The sequence below is a fragment of the Phascolarctos cinereus genome, unplaced genomic scaffold, assembly GCF_003287225.1.
Source record: "Phascolarctos cinereus isolate Bilbo 61053 unplaced genomic scaffold, phaCin_HiC Scaffold_2;HRSCAF=192, whole genome shotgun sequence".
In the NCBI taxonomy this organism is placed as follows: Eukaryota; Metazoa; Chordata; class Mammalia; order Diprotodontia; family Phascolarctidae; genus Phascolarctos; species Phascolarctos cinereus.
Genome location: NW_027555625.1, coordinates 302,501,070 through 302,518,513, shown reverse-complemented (window position 1 = coordinate 302,518,513; position 17,444 = coordinate 302,501,070). Strand labels below are relative to the sequence as shown.

General features: G+C 41.9%; 1 protein-coding gene across 3 annotated transcripts in view; it reads left to right on the top strand.

Moving 5' to 3' along the window:
- The window catches only part of LOC110194982 (prostaglandin G/H synthase 1-like), a 61,764-nt gene extending 45,143 nt beyond the window's left edge, over positions 1-16,621 (top strand). For all 3 annotated transcript variants that reach the window (XM_078150144.1, XM_078150143.1, XM_020967611.2), the window contains 5 exons: positions 1,872-1,955; positions 2,532-2,778; positions 5,688-5,974; positions 9,385-9,532; positions 12,258-16,621. In XM_078150144.1, coding sequence (XP_078006270.1) covers positions 1,872-1,955; positions 2,532-2,778; positions 5,688-5,974; positions 9,385-9,532; positions 12,258-12,613 — 1,122 coding nt within the window. In that variant the 3' untranslated portion in view covers positions 12,614-16,621. The remainder of the gene's footprint in view (positions 1-1,871; positions 1,956-2,531; positions 2,779-5,687; positions 5,975-9,384; positions 9,533-12,257) is intronic.
- The last annotated feature ends 823 nt before the right edge of the window (positions 16,622-17,444 follow it).

Below are 17,444 nucleotides of genomic sequence, written 5' to 3'. Positions count from 1 at the left end.
CATGTATGTATCCATGAGTATGTATGTGCATGTGTGTATATGTGTGCAGTGTATGTAGGTGTGTGTGTATGTCTGTGTTCATGTGTTTATGTATGTGTATATGCCTGTGGGTGTCTGTGTGTGCACTCTTGTGCATCCAAGAATTCTAGTCAGTCAATAAGCATTTAGCTAGCATCTATCTTGTGCCAGGCATGTTAGTCACTGGAGATACAAGACCAAAAACCCAAACCAAACTACCCAGTCCCTACTCTCAGGCAGCTTACTTTCTATCAGACTTCTCTGGTTATCATCCTATCACAGTGAACTTATATCTGCACCCTCTGTCTATGTATATATATACCTTCTAACTGCCCTAAGAGAGATATAGTTCTTAAGAGTTACAAACATGATCTTCCCATATAGAGGTATGAACAGTTTAACTTTATTGAATAATGTTTTTTTTTTCTTTTCTGTTTACCTTTTTATGCTTCTCTTGAGTCTTGTATGGTCTTTTTATTCAGATAGTTTGAAAGTTTCCTATTTCATTGAATGTCCATTTTTTCCCCTGAAAGATTATGCTCAATTTGATGAATATTTGATTCTTGGTTGTAATCCTATCTCCTTTGCCTTCTGGAATATCATATTCCAAGCCCTCCACTCCTTTAATGTGGAAGCTGCAAATTCCTGTGTAATCCTGACTGCGACTTCTTGATATTTGAACTGTTTCTTTCTGGCTACTAGCAGTATTTTCTCCTTGACCTGAGAGTTCTGGAATTTGGCTATAATATTCCTGGGACTTTTCATTTTGGGATCTCTTTCAATATCATTTTACCCTCTGGTTCTAGAATATTGGAGCAGTTTTCCTTGGTAATTTCTTGAAAGATGCTCTCCAGGCTCTTTTTTTGATCATGGCTTTCAGGTAGCTCAGTATTCTTAAACTGTCTCTCCTGGGTCCATTTTCCAAGTCAGTTCTTTTTCCAATGAGGTATTTTACACTTTCTTCTTCTTCTTTTTTTTTTTGATTCTTTTGCTTTTGTTTGATTGATTCTTGATGTCTCATAGAGTCATTAGCTTCCACTTGCCCACTTCTAATTTTTAAGGAATTACTTTCTTCACATAGCTTTTGTACTTCCTTTTCCATTTGGCAAATTCTACTTTTAAGGAGTTCTTTTCTTCAGTGGATTTTTGTACCTGCATTTCCATTTGGCCAATTCTACTCTTTAAGAAGTTGTTTTCTTTTTCCAAGTTGTTGACTCTTTTTTCACGATTTTCTTGCATCAATCTCTCATTTCTTTTCCCAATTTTTCTTCTATGTCTCTTATTTGATTTTTAAAATCCTTTTTGAGCTCTTCTAGGTGGACTTTTTGAGCTTGAGATCAGTTCATATTTCTCTTTGAGGCTTTGCATGTAGGCATTTTGACATTGTTGTTCCTCTTCTGATTTTGTGTTTTGATCTTCCTTGCTGCCATAGTATCTTTCTATAGTCAGTGCTTTTTTTTTTTTTTTTTGCTTATCTTCCAGCCTATTTTATGACTTTTAAAGTTGAGCTCTGTTCCTGGGATACAAGGTGCACTGTCCCAAGCTTCTTGTGCTGGGGCCAAAAGCGTGGTGGTCACTGGCTTTGTGCACAGGTGCCTGTGGGACTGGTGGCTGGCCTGTTGTGGCAGGGGCTCTGAGGATGGTGGTTCACCCACTGAGGTGGGGTTGCCTGGCCTACTTGCACCTGTTATACCTGGAGTTCTGCAGACCCCTCAGGTTGGAAGTATCTTCATACTCTATCCCTTGCCTTGGCATTAGTGTCTATATTTTATCCTCACCTCCCTTCAAAGTCCTAATTTACAGGCAGGAAAAACTTGACCAAGTTAATTGAGTCTTCTCTCTGGTCTCTTCAGGTGGACCTTGGCCACATTTATGGAGACAGCCTGGAGCGCCAGCACCAACTCCGCCTCTTTGAGGATGGGAAGCTGAAGTTTCAGGTAGTCCTGGGGTTCTGAGAAATAAAGTCTGAGCACTTGCCTGCCCTGGAATGGCCAGAAGGAGGGGCAGAAGGTTTGGTATAGGATGGGGGCGGGATCAGTCTGCCAAGGTGCAAAGGGCTTCCTTTCCTTTGGGTGTGCCTTGGGGGAGAGGCATTCAGCTGGGAGGTGGAGATGCCTGATGATCCTATGGTCCCCTACCCCTCTCCACACTACCCATGAGAGTCTAGTATACAAAATGAGGAGATGGAGTGGGTTCAGGGACAGGAACAGGGGCAGAATGGCCTGGTGGGTGAAGAGGTTACATTGCAACTGACTTCAAATCCCTTCAAGGCTATCATGTGGGACAGAAATTTAAATAGTTAACAGATTTGAGCTCAGTGTAAGGTTTCTTAATCATCAGAACTGTCCAGCAATAGGACTGGCTGCCTTAGGAGATACTGAATTCCCTGCCACTGGAGAAGGTTGGAAGGCCACTTGTCAGCATTGCTCCTGAGACTACTGCTCTAGGGAGGATGCTAGAGGAGATGAGCCCTGACCTTCTATGGATGATCAAGTCCTCTGATTCTGTTGTAGATGGTGGATGGGGAGATGTATCCACCATCAGTGGCTGAGACTCATGTGTACATGAAGTACCCTGCAAATGTGCCTGAAACTCAACAGATGGCCGTGGGCCAGGAGGTGTTTGGGTTGCTCCCAGGCCTCATGGTGTATGCTACAATCTGGCTTCGGGAACACAACCGTGTCTGTGACCTCTTGCGAGCTGAGCACCCCACCTGGAATGATGAGCAGCTCTTTCAGACGACCAGACTCATCCTCATAGGTGAGTGGAAGATCTGTCCCCAAGTCCACATTCCTCAAGACAATGCCATAGGCTCTTCTCCCCAAAGCCTGTATTTGGAAGCAGATTGGGGAATATTGGGAAACATGAAACAAAAGGTACTGGACTTGAGGTTGAGTTTTGGCTATATACCAAGAACTAGCTATGTGATCTTTGACAAGGAGCTAGATCTCATTTGCCTAGATCTCTCATGGTGACATTCTAGGTTCTGTTTTCTAACATTTTATGTGTGGAGCTCCCTTCTATGTAGTTGGTACAGTGGATATATCACTAGACCTGGCATCAGGAAGACCTGAGCTCATAACTGACCTCAGATACTTACTGGTTGTGTGACTCTGGACAAGTCACTTTACCTCTGTCTGCCTTACTTTCCTCATTTGCAAAATGGGGATCATAATAGCACTTACCTCCCAGGCTTATTTTTGTGAGAATAAAATGAGAAAATATTTGTAAAGTGCTTTGAAAAACCTTAAAATGAGGTATAAATGCTAGTTATTATATAAAGCCCATTCCTTTCCCCCACCATCCTGTGTTAGCCAGGTCTGCCCCTAGGAGGCCAGGCCAGGGGACGTACTGTGGAAGGGCTTAGGATCCCAGTTGTTCCTGTTCCTCTAGGGAGATTTGAAGTTCTCCTTTAACCACTACCACTACATTCTCTCCACAGGGGAGTCCAGCTCTCTATAGATAAGGAAGTGAATTAAATCCATTACTCTAGCTTTCCCTCTTTTAACTAATTAGTATATTTATTGAGCTAATAATCTTCTTTAGTGATTACATTAATTGAATACATGTAGATTCTCATAACCTTCCATTACAAGTTAGCTGGTCATAAACATTTATCAAATGCCAACTATGTGCCAAGCATTGTGCCAAAGGGAGCAGAAAGACAAAAACACATCCCTCAAGGAGCTCACACTCTAATGGGAGAGATAACATGAAAATAACCAGACACATAGAAGATACGCACAAAGTAGATGGAAGGTGGGCACAATCATAAATCAGAGGACAAAGGCACAAATAGGACAAGTACTCCATACATTCAGAAGCTTCCAGGGGCTGGTACCCACACTTAGCAGCGTGAGTTTTATAATAATTTATTTTATGATTAAGAATATAATCACAAGTTCACTAAAATTTGTGAAGCATCAATTGCCATTGATATGTAAAGTAACATGTTGGATATTTGAAATGAATTATTGCAGATGAAAATGAGAAAAAAAAATTCCCATCAGGTATGAATTAACCTTAAGATATCTATCATGGCTGTTGAGCATGAGGTTTTTATACTCAAATTTAATAAGTTCTTCAAAGTTCATACCACTTCAAAATCTACCACTCTAGCTGGGAGAGGCTTCTGTGTCCCCACAAACCACCCCTGCCAGGAGAGGGTAAGGTCCTGGTGAGGAATTCCATTCTTTCTCCCAAGCTGTGTGTAGTAGACTGTGTGAGGCCCTCCAACCATGAGTGCCTTACTTGAGTTGTTTTTGAATGTTTCTAACCTGCTTGCTTCTTGGTTAGAGCAGGGAGGCAGGGATGATTCAGGGGCTGGGTATTCCTGAGGTTGGGGCTACTGTTGCCTGAATGTCAGACCATTTCCTGCTCAGCCAGCCTGAAGGGTCCCTCCCTGCCATTACTCTGGTGACCCTCTTCCCTCCCCCCCCCTTTCCCTCTGACTCACCAGTTCCTGTCCTCTTGAACAGATAGGCTTCTCTAGGGGGAAGTTATAGGATGGGGACTTGTCTCAACTAGAATTAGTATGATTCACCAGGGATGATTTGGAGGAAAGGCGGGAAAAATCCAGGAGAGAAAACATGTAAGATAAATGGACAAGCAAGGGCTGAGTGATCTGTAGTGGGCTTATGTCCATCTACCCCAACCCTTCCTATCTTCTTCTTCTCCCTCCAACTAGGGTCTGGTCTTTATGTGTCAGGGTAATCAATCCTGTTTCATTGGTAGGAGTACTTAGGGATGAGAGACATCTAATAGCCGGCTAAAGGTCACTCAGCAAACTGGATAGAGAGAAACCTGTGATTAAGATTCTTAGCACTCATTCTGGGGCGCTGAGTTTCTTCTGTGTTTGGCTGAAAGAGTGCATAGATATTAAGTAGATAGTGTAGTGTCATGAAAAGAATGCTGGACTTTGGAGTCAGGGAACCTGGGTTTGAATCTTAAGATACTTATTTCTAAATTGTATTTTTATTTTTCAATTAACAAATGTTTCCTTTTTCTCCATTGACCTTTCTGCCCCGTTACTGAAAAATTAAAAATAAGAAAAACAAAATCCATGTAAAAATATGCATCTGTGCCACTTATTTCCTGTATCACCTTTGGCAAATCTCATAATCTATGGATCTCAATGACCCCATTTAAAAAATTTGAACATTAGATTAGGTACAATGCAGTTGTGACATTCTTTAATTCTATCTACATCATTTCATTTCAACTTCCTTATCAGCTAAAAAAGTGCTCTGCCTTTTCTGAGACTGGGTGTCGGTTTCCCCTTGTGTGATGGTACCCGAGACCCTTGAGGAGCCTGCCTTTTGAGCCTTTTAGGGAATTTGAGGGGTCAGGAAGGTCTGAGTCCCCAAATGGCATCACAGATTTGAGATTTCAGAGATCACCTGGTCCAACCCTCTCATCTCAGAGATAAGAGCATTGAGGCCCGCCTGTCAAGGAAGTTACCTGAGGTCCCAGAGGTAGGAAGTAGCAGACCAAGGACATGAGTTCAGGCTATCTGACCCCCCCAAATCTCGTACTCTCTGTGTGACATTACTTTGCCTCTCTAGACACTGCCTCATGCACGACCTAGCTCAGGTCAAGAAAGGGAGGCATGAACCATGGCTTGTTGCCTCTCTGTCCTCTGACCCTTCTGTCCTGATCGATCCTTCTAGGGGAGACCATCAAGATCGTCATCGAGGAGTATGTGCAGCACCTCAGTGGCTACTTCTTGAAGTTGAAGTTTGACCCAGAAATGCTTTTTGGAGTCCAGTTTCAGTATCAAAACCGCATCTCTGTGGAGTTCAACCATCTCTACCACTGGCACCCTCTCATGCCTGACTCGTTTGTGGTGGGACAGCAAGAATACAGCTATGAGCAGTTTGTGTTCAACACCTCCATGCTTTTGGACTATGGTGTGGAAGCCCTGGTGGAAGCCTTCTCCCGACAGAGGGCAGGCCAGGTAGGTCCCAGGACAGGCTTGACCCCCTCATTTGCACTCTCCCACCCCACCTCTGCCATTACCAACATGGGGCAGCTGTGGAAAAAGCAATAGCACTGGGTTCAGAAGGCTTGGCCTTGGATCTGGGCTCTGGCACAAGAAGGTATGGTTTGGGATACAAATGTCTGTTGTTTCAATGAGGAAACATTTTTTTTTTACTTCTTTACTTCTTTTACTTCTTTTTTCTTTGCTTTTTTTACTTCTTTACTTCTTTCAATGAGGAAACATTTTACTTTCCTGGGAAAGCAGTCATTTATTCTGTTAGCTCTTCAGGAATACAGGTTCTTTCATTCTTTGTATTTGTATTCCAGTGTACAGTGCCAGGCATGTTGTAACGTATCATTATTATTATCGTTATTATTACCGTATCTCAATTGTATAATACTTTAAGGACTACAGAACACTTGACCCACGCTGTCTCACTTGATCCTCACAACAGCTCTGTTAAGTGGGTGCTGTTTATCACTCAGGGCCGCTCAGTGGCGCAGTGAATACAACGCCAGGACTGGAGTAAGGAAGACTCATCTTCCTGAGTTCAAATCTGGCCTCAGACATTTAGTAGTTATGTGACCCTGGGCAAATTACTTAACCCTGTTTGCCTCAGTTTCCTCATCTGTAAAATGAGCTGGAGAAGGAAATGGCACACCACTCCAATATCTTTGCTAAGGAAATCCCAAATGGGATCACGAGGAACTGGATATGACTGAACAACAAATTTGTGGCCCCCATTTTACAGATGAGAAAACTGAGACTGAGAGAGAGTTTAAGTGACCTGCTGAAGCAAGTATCTGAGGCATGAATCAAATTCAGATCCTCCTCATCCCAAGTCCATCAGTCTATTCACTACACTACCAAAGCTTTGTTAGTGACAGCTGGGTTGTGCAGTGGATAAAGCATTGGATTTAGAGTCACGAAGGCATGAGTTCAAATCCTGCTACCTCAGAGTCTTTCTACCTATGTCATGCTGGGCAAGTCACAACCTAGATCAGCCTCAGTTTCTTCTCTAAAGTGGGGGTAATACGTGTCACTTACCTCACAGAAATGCTGCACAGCTAAATGAGTTAACATGGAAAGCATTTTGCAAACCATACAGCACTATGTAGATGATAACTACGATCATTGTTATTGGTTGATTGATCGATTTACTAAGTATGGGAAGATTAGCTAGCTGTTGGTTATGTAAAACCCTAAACCAGGTGCTGCCAGGCTTAGCCACCAGGTGGCAGCAGATCCCAACCGTAGCTGTAATCCCTAGAAGCCAGTAAATTCAGAGCCCATTAGTGGTTCCCATAGGGACAGGCAGCTATGGTGTAGTGGCTTGACAGCTGACTTTTAGAGTCCAGTAGACCTGGGTGCAAGTCTCTTACCTGATGCCTACTGGCTGTATGACCCTGGGCAAGGCACTGAACCTCTCAGTGCTCCCAGGCAATAGTAAGTTGCAGTCAGTGGTGATCTGTGTTGGTAGAGAGGATTTTCTCACTGGGAGTTCTTTATACCAATACAATCACAGGTCTAGTGTAAAAAAAAGGTACATGTAGGGGCAATTAGGTGGCACACTGGCCCTGGAGTCAGGAGGACCGGAGTTCAAATGCAGCCTCAGACACTTGACACTTACTAGCTCTGTGACCCTAGGCAAGTCACTTAACCCCATTGCCTAGCAAAAAACAAAACAACACAAAAAAGGTGCATGTAGAGGAGGATAGAGGAGATTGCTCTGTAGAGATTACAATGTCACCAGCAGCAATATTCATTATTTTGTAGTACAATGGTATCATGATATTGCTCCAAATAAACAAAATGAAATACTGTGAAAGGAAACAAAACTGTATAGATATACCCTGAAAAATGGTAGTGTAGAAAAGCTATTGAATTTGGAGTGAGAGGACATGAGTTCAAATCCCAGCTTACTATTTATATGTCCTTGGGCAGGTCACTCTCAGGGGCCCAGAGCCTTGTCTATCAAAGGAAGGCCTTTGGGTGAGGTGAATTTTTTTTTTGGTGAGGCAATTGGGGTTAAGTGACTAGTAAGTGTTGTGTCTGAGGCTGGATTTGAACTCAGGTCTTCCGGACTCCTGGGCCAGTGCTCTATCCACTGCACCACCTAGCTGCCCCTGAGGTAACCTCTTAAATGCTCTCCAGCTCTTATGTATTATCAGCCTATGAAACCTGGGTCGGAGTCCTTGGGTTTCCCCTCTATGAATCTCAGTTTCATTATCTGTGTAAAGGAAAGAATAAATATGAAAAAGGAAAGAACAAACATAACAAAAATGAAGGTTAAGTGAAATAATAAGAGCCCACATTTTATATGACTTTAAGGTTTACCTGTTGCTTTCTTTGTAACAATCCTGTGAGAAAGGTAGAGGTAACATATGTGAAAGTGATTTGTATACTACAGGCCCCAAAGCAGTGTATTGGTTCAAATATAAATTCTAGTGTTTCTCCCCCATAAATTCCCCAAATTATAACATTAACAAATTATTACAACACTAGAGTCAAGTGTATGGTAGATTTGGTGGCACAGTGAATAGATTGCTGGATGTGGAGTCAGGAAGATTTGAGTTCAAATGTGGACACTAGGTGTGTGATCCTGAGAGCAAGTCACTTAACTTCTGTCTGCCTCTGTTTCCCCAGGTGTAAAATGGGGATCATAATAGCACACGCCTCCCAGAGCTGTTGTGATGATCAAATGAGACAATATTTGTAAGCTGTTTTTGCAAACCTTACAATACTATATAAATGCTAGCTATTATTATTATTACCTAGATTCAAATTCCAGCCTTATCATTTGTTACTTGTGTGATTCTGGGCAAGCCACCTCCCTCTGAGCCTCAGTTTACTCATCTGTAAAAATGAGAAGGCTGAATTAGGTGGCCTCTTAGGTACCTTCCAGATCTAAACACATAATCTTCAGTCCTATGGCATTTACTGTTATTGTTCAGTCCTGTTTGACTCTTCATGGCCCCATTTGGGGTTTTCTTGGCAAAGATACTGGAGTGGTTTGTCAATTCCTTCTCCAGCTCATTTTACAGATGAGGAGACTGAGGCAAAAAGATTAAGTGACTTGCCCAAGGTCACACTGCTAGTAAGTGTCTGAGGCTGGATTTGAACTCAGGTCTTCCTGACTCCAGGCCTGGCACACTATCTACTGTGCCACCTAGCTATTGAAACCAGACTAGAAGATCCCTAAGGTTCCTTCTAGTTCTAGATTTTATGAGTACTCCTATATATAGGAATAAATAGGTATCATTGTACCTTATTCACTAACCCTTAGTTTTAATGAACCAAAATCATAGATCATAGCTTTTTTTTTTAAAGCTTGGACATGGCTCCTACTCTCTGGCTGTGACATGGCTGTGCCTCTTCTTCCCTAGATTGGTGGGGTCAGGAACATCAACCATCATGTGTTATATGTGGCTGTGAGCACCATTAAGGAGTCACGGGAGCTGAGGCTTCGGTCCTTCAATGAATACCGCAAACGGTTTGGCTTGAAACCCTACATTTCCTTCCAAGATCTCACAGGTCAGTGGCACCATGCTTCCCCCAGCCTCTGACCCCATGTTGCTTGTCTGGGAAGAAAGGGACTTTATTATGTGGGCTGAGCATTGGAATAGATGGAGGGAAAAGGAGGCTGTGGAAATAGGGCTGAAAGTTAACAGTAATAGTACTGAGAATAGCAATACTTAGAGGATCCTTTCTTGTTAGGGAAAGGCGCTAGCCTCTTTACTTTTAATATGTGGTAAATGGTCTTCCTAAGCATCTGTGGCAAAATTTTGATCACCTGTACTTGATTCTGGTCCTTGGACAAAAGATGGATGGTCTATTACTGGGAACATAATTGAAGCCTTTTCAACTTGGTGTAGGACCTACAAATACTTGTGTCTTAGGGGCTTGGCCTTTGCATCCCCAGGGTAACCATCAAACACGAAAAAGCCTCCAAAGGAAGACTTGAGGGGAGGCATACTACTACTATTACTACTACTACTACCACCACCACCACCACTACTACTAGCATTAGTAATCTGTTTCATTTGTCTAGCATGAAGGCTACAGGCAACTGCTACTAGGACAAGCTCAGGGTACCTGGCTTTCCCTGTTCTGTAATCTAACCATCTGTTTGTATGCTGGATTCATTGCTAGGGAAGCCTGATTGCTCCTCAGAACATTGGGTTCCTCTCCACTCATATTCAGTGGCTCATTACCTTCACCCTGGCTCCTTCTGAGACTTGTCTGTTTTGGGCTGTAGCCTAGGATTCCTTCCCCCAGAAAGGGGACAGAATTAAAAGAGGTACTGAAAGTACAAACATGAACTGGGAATAGAAGAGGTAATTTATTCCTATTTGAAGAAAGCCATGATAAGCACAAGAGAATCATAAGTGAACACTGTAGAATGACCAGAACAGAATTCAGAAGCTTATGTGGGAGGCTCATATTCAAGCCCCATTGAGACCTAGAACAGTTTTTGCAAGATTGCTAATTAGCCATGTTAATTTCACTTATGTTAACATATTTACATCAGTCAACTGAGCTTGGTCTTTGTGATCTCTCTGATACTGATTCCTGCCTTGGTGCCACCCTAGCTTTGGCTCTTTCTCCTGGTGACAGTTGAATTGCTCCAAGCAGGCACTTTTTCCTATTGTCAGAAACTGCCTTTCTAGGGTATACCACCTCTGCTGCTGTCACTGTAGGTCTCCAGGCCTTTGGAGTTCTCACAAGGCTTTGTACCTAAGGAAATAAGATGCATACGGAGAAGGCTGTATTCCAGGTACTCCCTACCTGAGTCTTTAGACAGCTCCAAGTTGTTCTTCCTTCAAATGGGCAGTATATCCATTTTTTAGTATATCCATGGAGTTCTGTATCAACAGTCAATAATAGGTCCTTAACCCCCTGATGTTGTTAGATATGACTAATTCTGAATTTCCACCTGGTCACCAGGAATGACACCTTAGCTCCAAATGGGGCAGGGTTTACATTTATATGATGCCTTATACTTTCCCAAGAACTTTCATATCCATTTACCTCTTATGACCTTCACTTTCAGCTCTTGGCTTCTCCTTGAGTCAAGTCAAGGCCCTGGGGACTCGGAGTAGTTGGATGCTTGGAAACTTAAGCATCTTATACAATCTTATGTAGTCATTTAATGAATGACCTTATATTGGAATGGGCCAGTGAATTGGGCTCTGAGCCCTATTCAACTTGTTGGTCCTTGATGGACTGGGCTAGCACGAAACATAGATAATTACTGTCCTTGTCATCCTTTTCTCTGTACTTTCTCTTTTATCTCTCTTAGCACCTGGCTAGCTCCAATTTTCTGTGTAGTAGACTTAGATTCAAATTCATTTATAGAGATTCAATTTCTAACTATCGATACATTTGTTAGATAATAGATCTGAAGAACTTCCTGTGCATTTTAAATTTTAATCTTTCCTGAAAATAAGCATTTATTAGTTCATTTTATCTTTTGCCCATGGTGAGCTTTCCCACCAACAATCACATGCCCCATTTGGGCCTAGCCTAATACTCTTGTGTTAAAGGAAGGGTTGTTGTTGTCCTTATTTTTCAAAAGAAGAAGCTAAGGCTCATATACAGATCACAGGCTCATAGAATCATAGATTTAGGGCTGGAAGTGTCCTCAGACGCCACTGAATCCAACTCTTTTATTTTATGGATGAGGAAACTAAGACACATAGAGGTTAGATGACTTGCCCAGAGTCACAGTTAGTGAATGTCTGAAGCAGGATTTGAACCCAGGTCTTCCTGACTCTAAGCCACTATGGCATGCTACCTCTATATTGAATGTCCTGCCCAATATTACATGGCTCAGAAGTGACAAATCTAAGATGATGGTGACAATGATGACAATATTTTAGACTTATATAGCACTTCAAGGTTTACAAAGTGCTTAATACTCATCTCACTTGACCCCTGAAACTGTGAGGCAGGTGCTATGATTGTTTTCATTATACAGATGAAGAAACAGGCTGAGAGTGGTTAAATGACTTTGTCAGATTCCTACAGCTACTATGTATCTGAGGTAGAATTCACGACTTTGACTCCAGGTCTGACACTAGTCACTACTCCACCAAATTGTCTGATCCCAAGTCTGCTGTTCTTTCTCATATACCACACTGCCTCTAAGGGTGAACAGGGAAAGTTACTTCCCAATGTTGCCCTGGGCATTTGCCTTTTTATTTCTAGGATACAGGGAGGAGCTGATCTGATCTGTTTCCTTCTTCTCTCTTTGTAGGAGAGAAGCAGAATTCAGCAGAGCTGGAGGAGCTATATGGAGACATCGATGCTTTGGAGTTCTACCCAGGCTTACTTCTAGAGAAATCTCTGCCTAATTCTATCTTTGGGGAGAGCATGGTGGAGATTGGGGCCCCCTTCTCCCTCAAAGGGCTCTTGGGGAACCCCATATGTTCTCCTGAGTACTGGAAGCCAAGCACATTTGGTGGTGAGACTGGCTTCAATATTGTCAAGACAGCCACATTGCAGAAACTAGTTTGTCTCAATGTCAAAACATGTCCCTATGTCTCATTCCGTGTACCTGACCCAGACCAAGCAGACAAGCAGAAGGTGAAGAGGCCATCTACTGAGCTGTGAGAGAAGCATTGGTATTTCAGAAGGCTGTCTGTGGTTCCTGCTTTGCAATCTGGAATTTGGGTTCTTGGTTTCATGTTCCAGAGTATTGGATCCTTAGTTGTCCCAAATGTTCTGGAGCACTGCACTCTTAACTAGCATTCCAGAGTGTTGGATTTCTTGATTAGTCCTCTAGAACTTTGGTTTCTGATAGACATTCCTGAATATTGACTGGCTTTCTGGAACCCCCACATACTAATGTGGTTTTCTAAAGCACTGATTTCCTCTGTCCTCTCCAAATGAGTCACTAAGAGAACTTTGCTCACCTAGGGAAGGACTCTTCCATGAACTCAGGGCCCAGGGAAATGCCATTGGCCTCAGAAATGAGGTGGGGTTGCTGGAGAAAAGGGGTGAAGTGGGATCTTTTCATGGCCCCCATGCCCAGTCTAGTGTGTTTGCGTTGTGGATTTCTGGGGGATTGTTGGTGATAGTTACCACGGAATGGGCAGAGGGAACAGCTGACCTACATTTCCCTGACAGTACTTCCTCATCCCTGGCCCTGGATTTCCCAAGAGGTCCTGGGTCCTCAGCTGAGGCTAATAAAATTATCTTTTCAAAGTTGCTTTCTGCTTATCTCCTGCTCACTTGGGACTGCAGCTCCTCCACTGCCTTCTTGACCCTAGAAACAGGTGTGTGTGTGTACATATCACTATGTGCCTTGCCCTATTTGTGCTATTTTCCTTCTGTCACTTTTCTATGCAATGTGAGGAGAAGGTATTTTCCCTCTAAACCTCTCTGATTTACCCATGTTGATCATAGTGCTTTAAACACCATTATGGCTCAAATCCTTTTCCTAGCTATTTTTTAAAATTAAATTTTATTTTTTTAATGAAAAAAAAATCTAGTTTTCTCTCTCTCATTTCTCCTGCCACTAAAAAAAAAAGAAAAAAACTATTGTAACAAATACAGTCAAACAAAACAAATCCGTACATTGGGCATATCTAAAAAAATGCGTTTTACTCTGTACCCTGAATTCATCCATCACCTCTCCATCAGGGGGTGGATAGGATTGACTCATCATCAGTCCTCTGGAATTGCGATTGGTCAGTGCATTGATCAGAGTTTTTAAGCTTTTCAAACTTGTTCGTTATTCTATAATTGTTCTCTTTCCACTCACTTTACTCTGCATCAGTTCATACAAGTCTTCCCAGATTTCTCTGAAACTGTTTCATTATTTCTTACAATAGTATAGCATCTCATTGCTTTCATATATCATAACTGCTTCAGTTATTTTCTAATTGATGAATGAATACCCGCTTTGTTTCCAGTTCCTTGCTATAAAATAAGTGTAGCTATAAATATTTTCATACATGTGATCCTTTCCTTTTTTCTTTGATCTTTTTGCAGTTTATGCCTGGTAGGGGTAGTTCAAAGAGTATGTACTGTTTAGTGGCTTTTTGGGTGTAATTCCAAACTGCTTTCTAGAATTACTGTACCAATTGCATAGTTCCACTAATGGTGCATTAATGAGCCTATTTTTCACATAGCCTCTTCAACATTTATCATTTTCCTTTTTTTGGTCAACTTAACCAGTCTGATGACCATAGGAGCTCAGACTTTCTTTGATTTACATTTAGTTAATTAATATTGATATGGATCATTTTTTTTTCAATATGGCTATTCATAGCTTGGATTTCTTCTTTAGATAGCTGCTTTTTCAATGTCCTTTGGCCATTTGTTATTTGGGGAGTGATTCTCATTCTTATAAACTTGAATCAATTTCTTTATATGTCTTAGAAAGGAGACCTTTATTATAGAAGATTGCTATAAAGATTCCCTCCCCCCCACTCCAGTTACCTATTTTGTTTTTATTTTTAGCTGCATTGATTTTTGTCTTTATGCCTTTTCACTAAGCCCTTCACTTTCTGGTTTTTCATAAGGGTCTTAATGAGAACAACAATAACAATATTTTTATAGCACTTGCCATTTTACAAAGCAATTTCCTCACAAAACCTTGTAAGGTAGGTAGTACAAGTATTATTAGTGTCTTTTATGGATAAGAAAACTGAATCCAAGAGAGTTAGGTGATTTTTTTTTCAAGGTCACTTACCTTGGTGAAGAGGTATTTATTAGATGTTTTCCTCCCAGAAAGGAAAGATGAAATATGTATGTGTTTGTATGTGTTTATATGTGTGTGTGTATGTGTGTGTGTGTGTGTGTGTGTTTGTATAGCAGACTGAAAATACCGTGCATAATGCATGAGTTTTCAAAACAATTTCACATATGTTATCTCATCTGATCCTTACAATAACCCTATAGCTTAGCTGCACAGAGCAGAGAATTGTCATATCCATTTTCTAGATTGGGAAGTTGAGGTCCACAAAGGTATCACAGCTAGGAAGATGCAAAATAGGGATTAATAATAAATAATACCTCAAAAGCACTTTTCTCACAACAACTTGTGAGGTAGGGAGTACAATTATTATCTGATTTTACAGGTGAATTAATTGAGGTGAGGCTTCAAGAAGTTAAATGGCTTGCTCAGAGCCACCCAGGCAGTATTTGAGTCTCTGACCCCTTGACCATCATTCTTCCCACCACACAGTTGCTGCCCAGAAAGGAGATAGCCCAGGACTCTGAAGCCTGGCTCATCTTTCGGGGGAAGGATGGTAGACAACAGGCCTAATTCTGGTATGATAGGGTCATGAAAAAAATGGTAAGAATTTACCAAGCACCTTTTATCAGCTTGGTAGGAATGATTAACCATGGATGGAAGTTGCAGAGAGAGACTTGAGTTTAACTGAATGAAGAATTTCCTAACATTTAAAGTTGGTGCAAAGAGGAACCAGTTACCATATCTGGTCTGCAGAGGAGAGGCAGAATGCTCCTATTCAGGGTAGAAGAGTGTTCTGATTTAGGTAAAGTTGATCTAGATGACCTCTGAAGTTTCTTTCACCTTAGAGATTCTTGGCTCCTAAGCTTAGCTTCAGACTAGGCTTTAGAGACGCAATTAGTTGTGGAATTATATAATTTCAAAGCTGAAAAGAACCTTGCACATAACAGATTAGAAATAGAAAGGATCTTGGAATTTAGAATGTTAGATCTGCATGGGACCTTAGAGATTATTTAACTAATCTTTCTGTGTTTTGGTTGAGGAAGCTGAAGTCCAGTGGATGGGAAGGACCCACCCAAGTCAGTACTTGAACTCAGATCTTTGACTGAATTTATGGCCCTTGCCAAGACATTATGATCTCAATCTTTTTGTTGGCAAGAGTGAGGGGAGGGAACCTGGCCTTTATACTGAAGATCAGAGTAGGTGGGCTAAAGCATAAGTCACTGGATGGGAGGAGGGGAGGGGAGGCCTCCATAAGGGATGTGAATGACTGATCTCTTCCTTCTGGTCTCTCAGAGGTAACTTTTCTGACTCCAAGCTCAGAGAGGGAGTCAGGATTAAAGGAGATGGCCCACTGGGGAAATTGGATAGCTCCCATCAAGAAAGTTTTCTCTTCATGGTACGGTCTCCAGTGTGGCCTAGCTAACAAGGCCGTGGGAAGGTCACTCTGAAAATGCCTGTTTCTCTGGTTTTGATACTAATCCCCCAACTTGGGAGTGGGGAATCTCTATCACTCAACTAATTGAATTGATTGGGTGAAAGTTTTGCTTCTTTGGAACAAGTGGCTAATTGGAAACCCACTGAACCAGCCTCTTTACTCATTCATTTCCCTGAAGCTGCCACAAAATCTCCAGTGCTAGAGAGACTCTTCTCAATAACACATATTTTGCATCATGCAGACCCATCTCATACTGATAAGTAGAACTGCTACCCTAGGCTTTTATTGGTGTGTATAGCCCATCTGGGTTCTAGTCCTTGGCTCTATTCCTAGTCTGTGTACATTAGCCAAGTTACTTCCCTCAGTTTCTGCCTTGTAAAATGATACTTAATCTACTCACCTCACAGGGTTGTTGTGAGGATCAAGTGAGACAATGTTTGTAAATTATTTTTTGGTAAATTAAAATACTACGTAAATGCAAGGAGTTATCACACTGTTTTATCTTGTCCACTTGGGTTCTAGTACCAGGCTTCACCCCTGATTTGCTGGGTGATTTGAAGGCATTTCTTTGGCATCCTCTTTGGTGTCAGTTTCAGCATTATAAAATTAAAAGGCTGGACTGAGTGATTTATCTAAGGTCCCTTTCACTTCTGACAGCCTATGTTTATCATGGGATTTTAGATCTAAATCTTGAAGGGACCTTTGACACCATATAGTACAACCCCTTCATTTTATAACTGAGGAAACTGAGGCCCCAGGAAGTTAAATGACTTGCCCAAGGCCACACAGGCAGTAGCAGAAGTGGCATTTGAAAGCAGGTCATCCTGAATCAATGTACCCTATCCACTGTACTAGTCTGTCTAATGTTGTGTTCTTAAAGTAACTTCCAGGTCTAACATTTTATGAGAGTATTACTATCCCTTTGGCTCAGATGCCTGGAGTAAAAGCTGGCCTTTTGAGTATATGGAAAAATTTTCATTGCGCACATCTTATTTCCACTGGAACTATGTCTACTTGATTTGGAGTGGTATTTAAGGGGTACCAGAGTGCCCCCATCCCTGAAATCCCACCATTAGTGCTTCCCTTCTTTGAGATAAGGTACTTCCTCCTACTCCCATGTAAATTCTATGGAGTGTGGCTATAACGATCATTGATACCTCATTGTGAATAAGCAGCTTTTGAGACTTGAAAGAGGGTGATGGAGAGCAAGACAAAGTATAAGCCTGTGAGTGCGTAGGCTCGAGAGTCTGGAGAAGGCTAAAGAGGAGGCCTAGGTCTTGGGGAAGAGGTTGGGTACCAAGGGG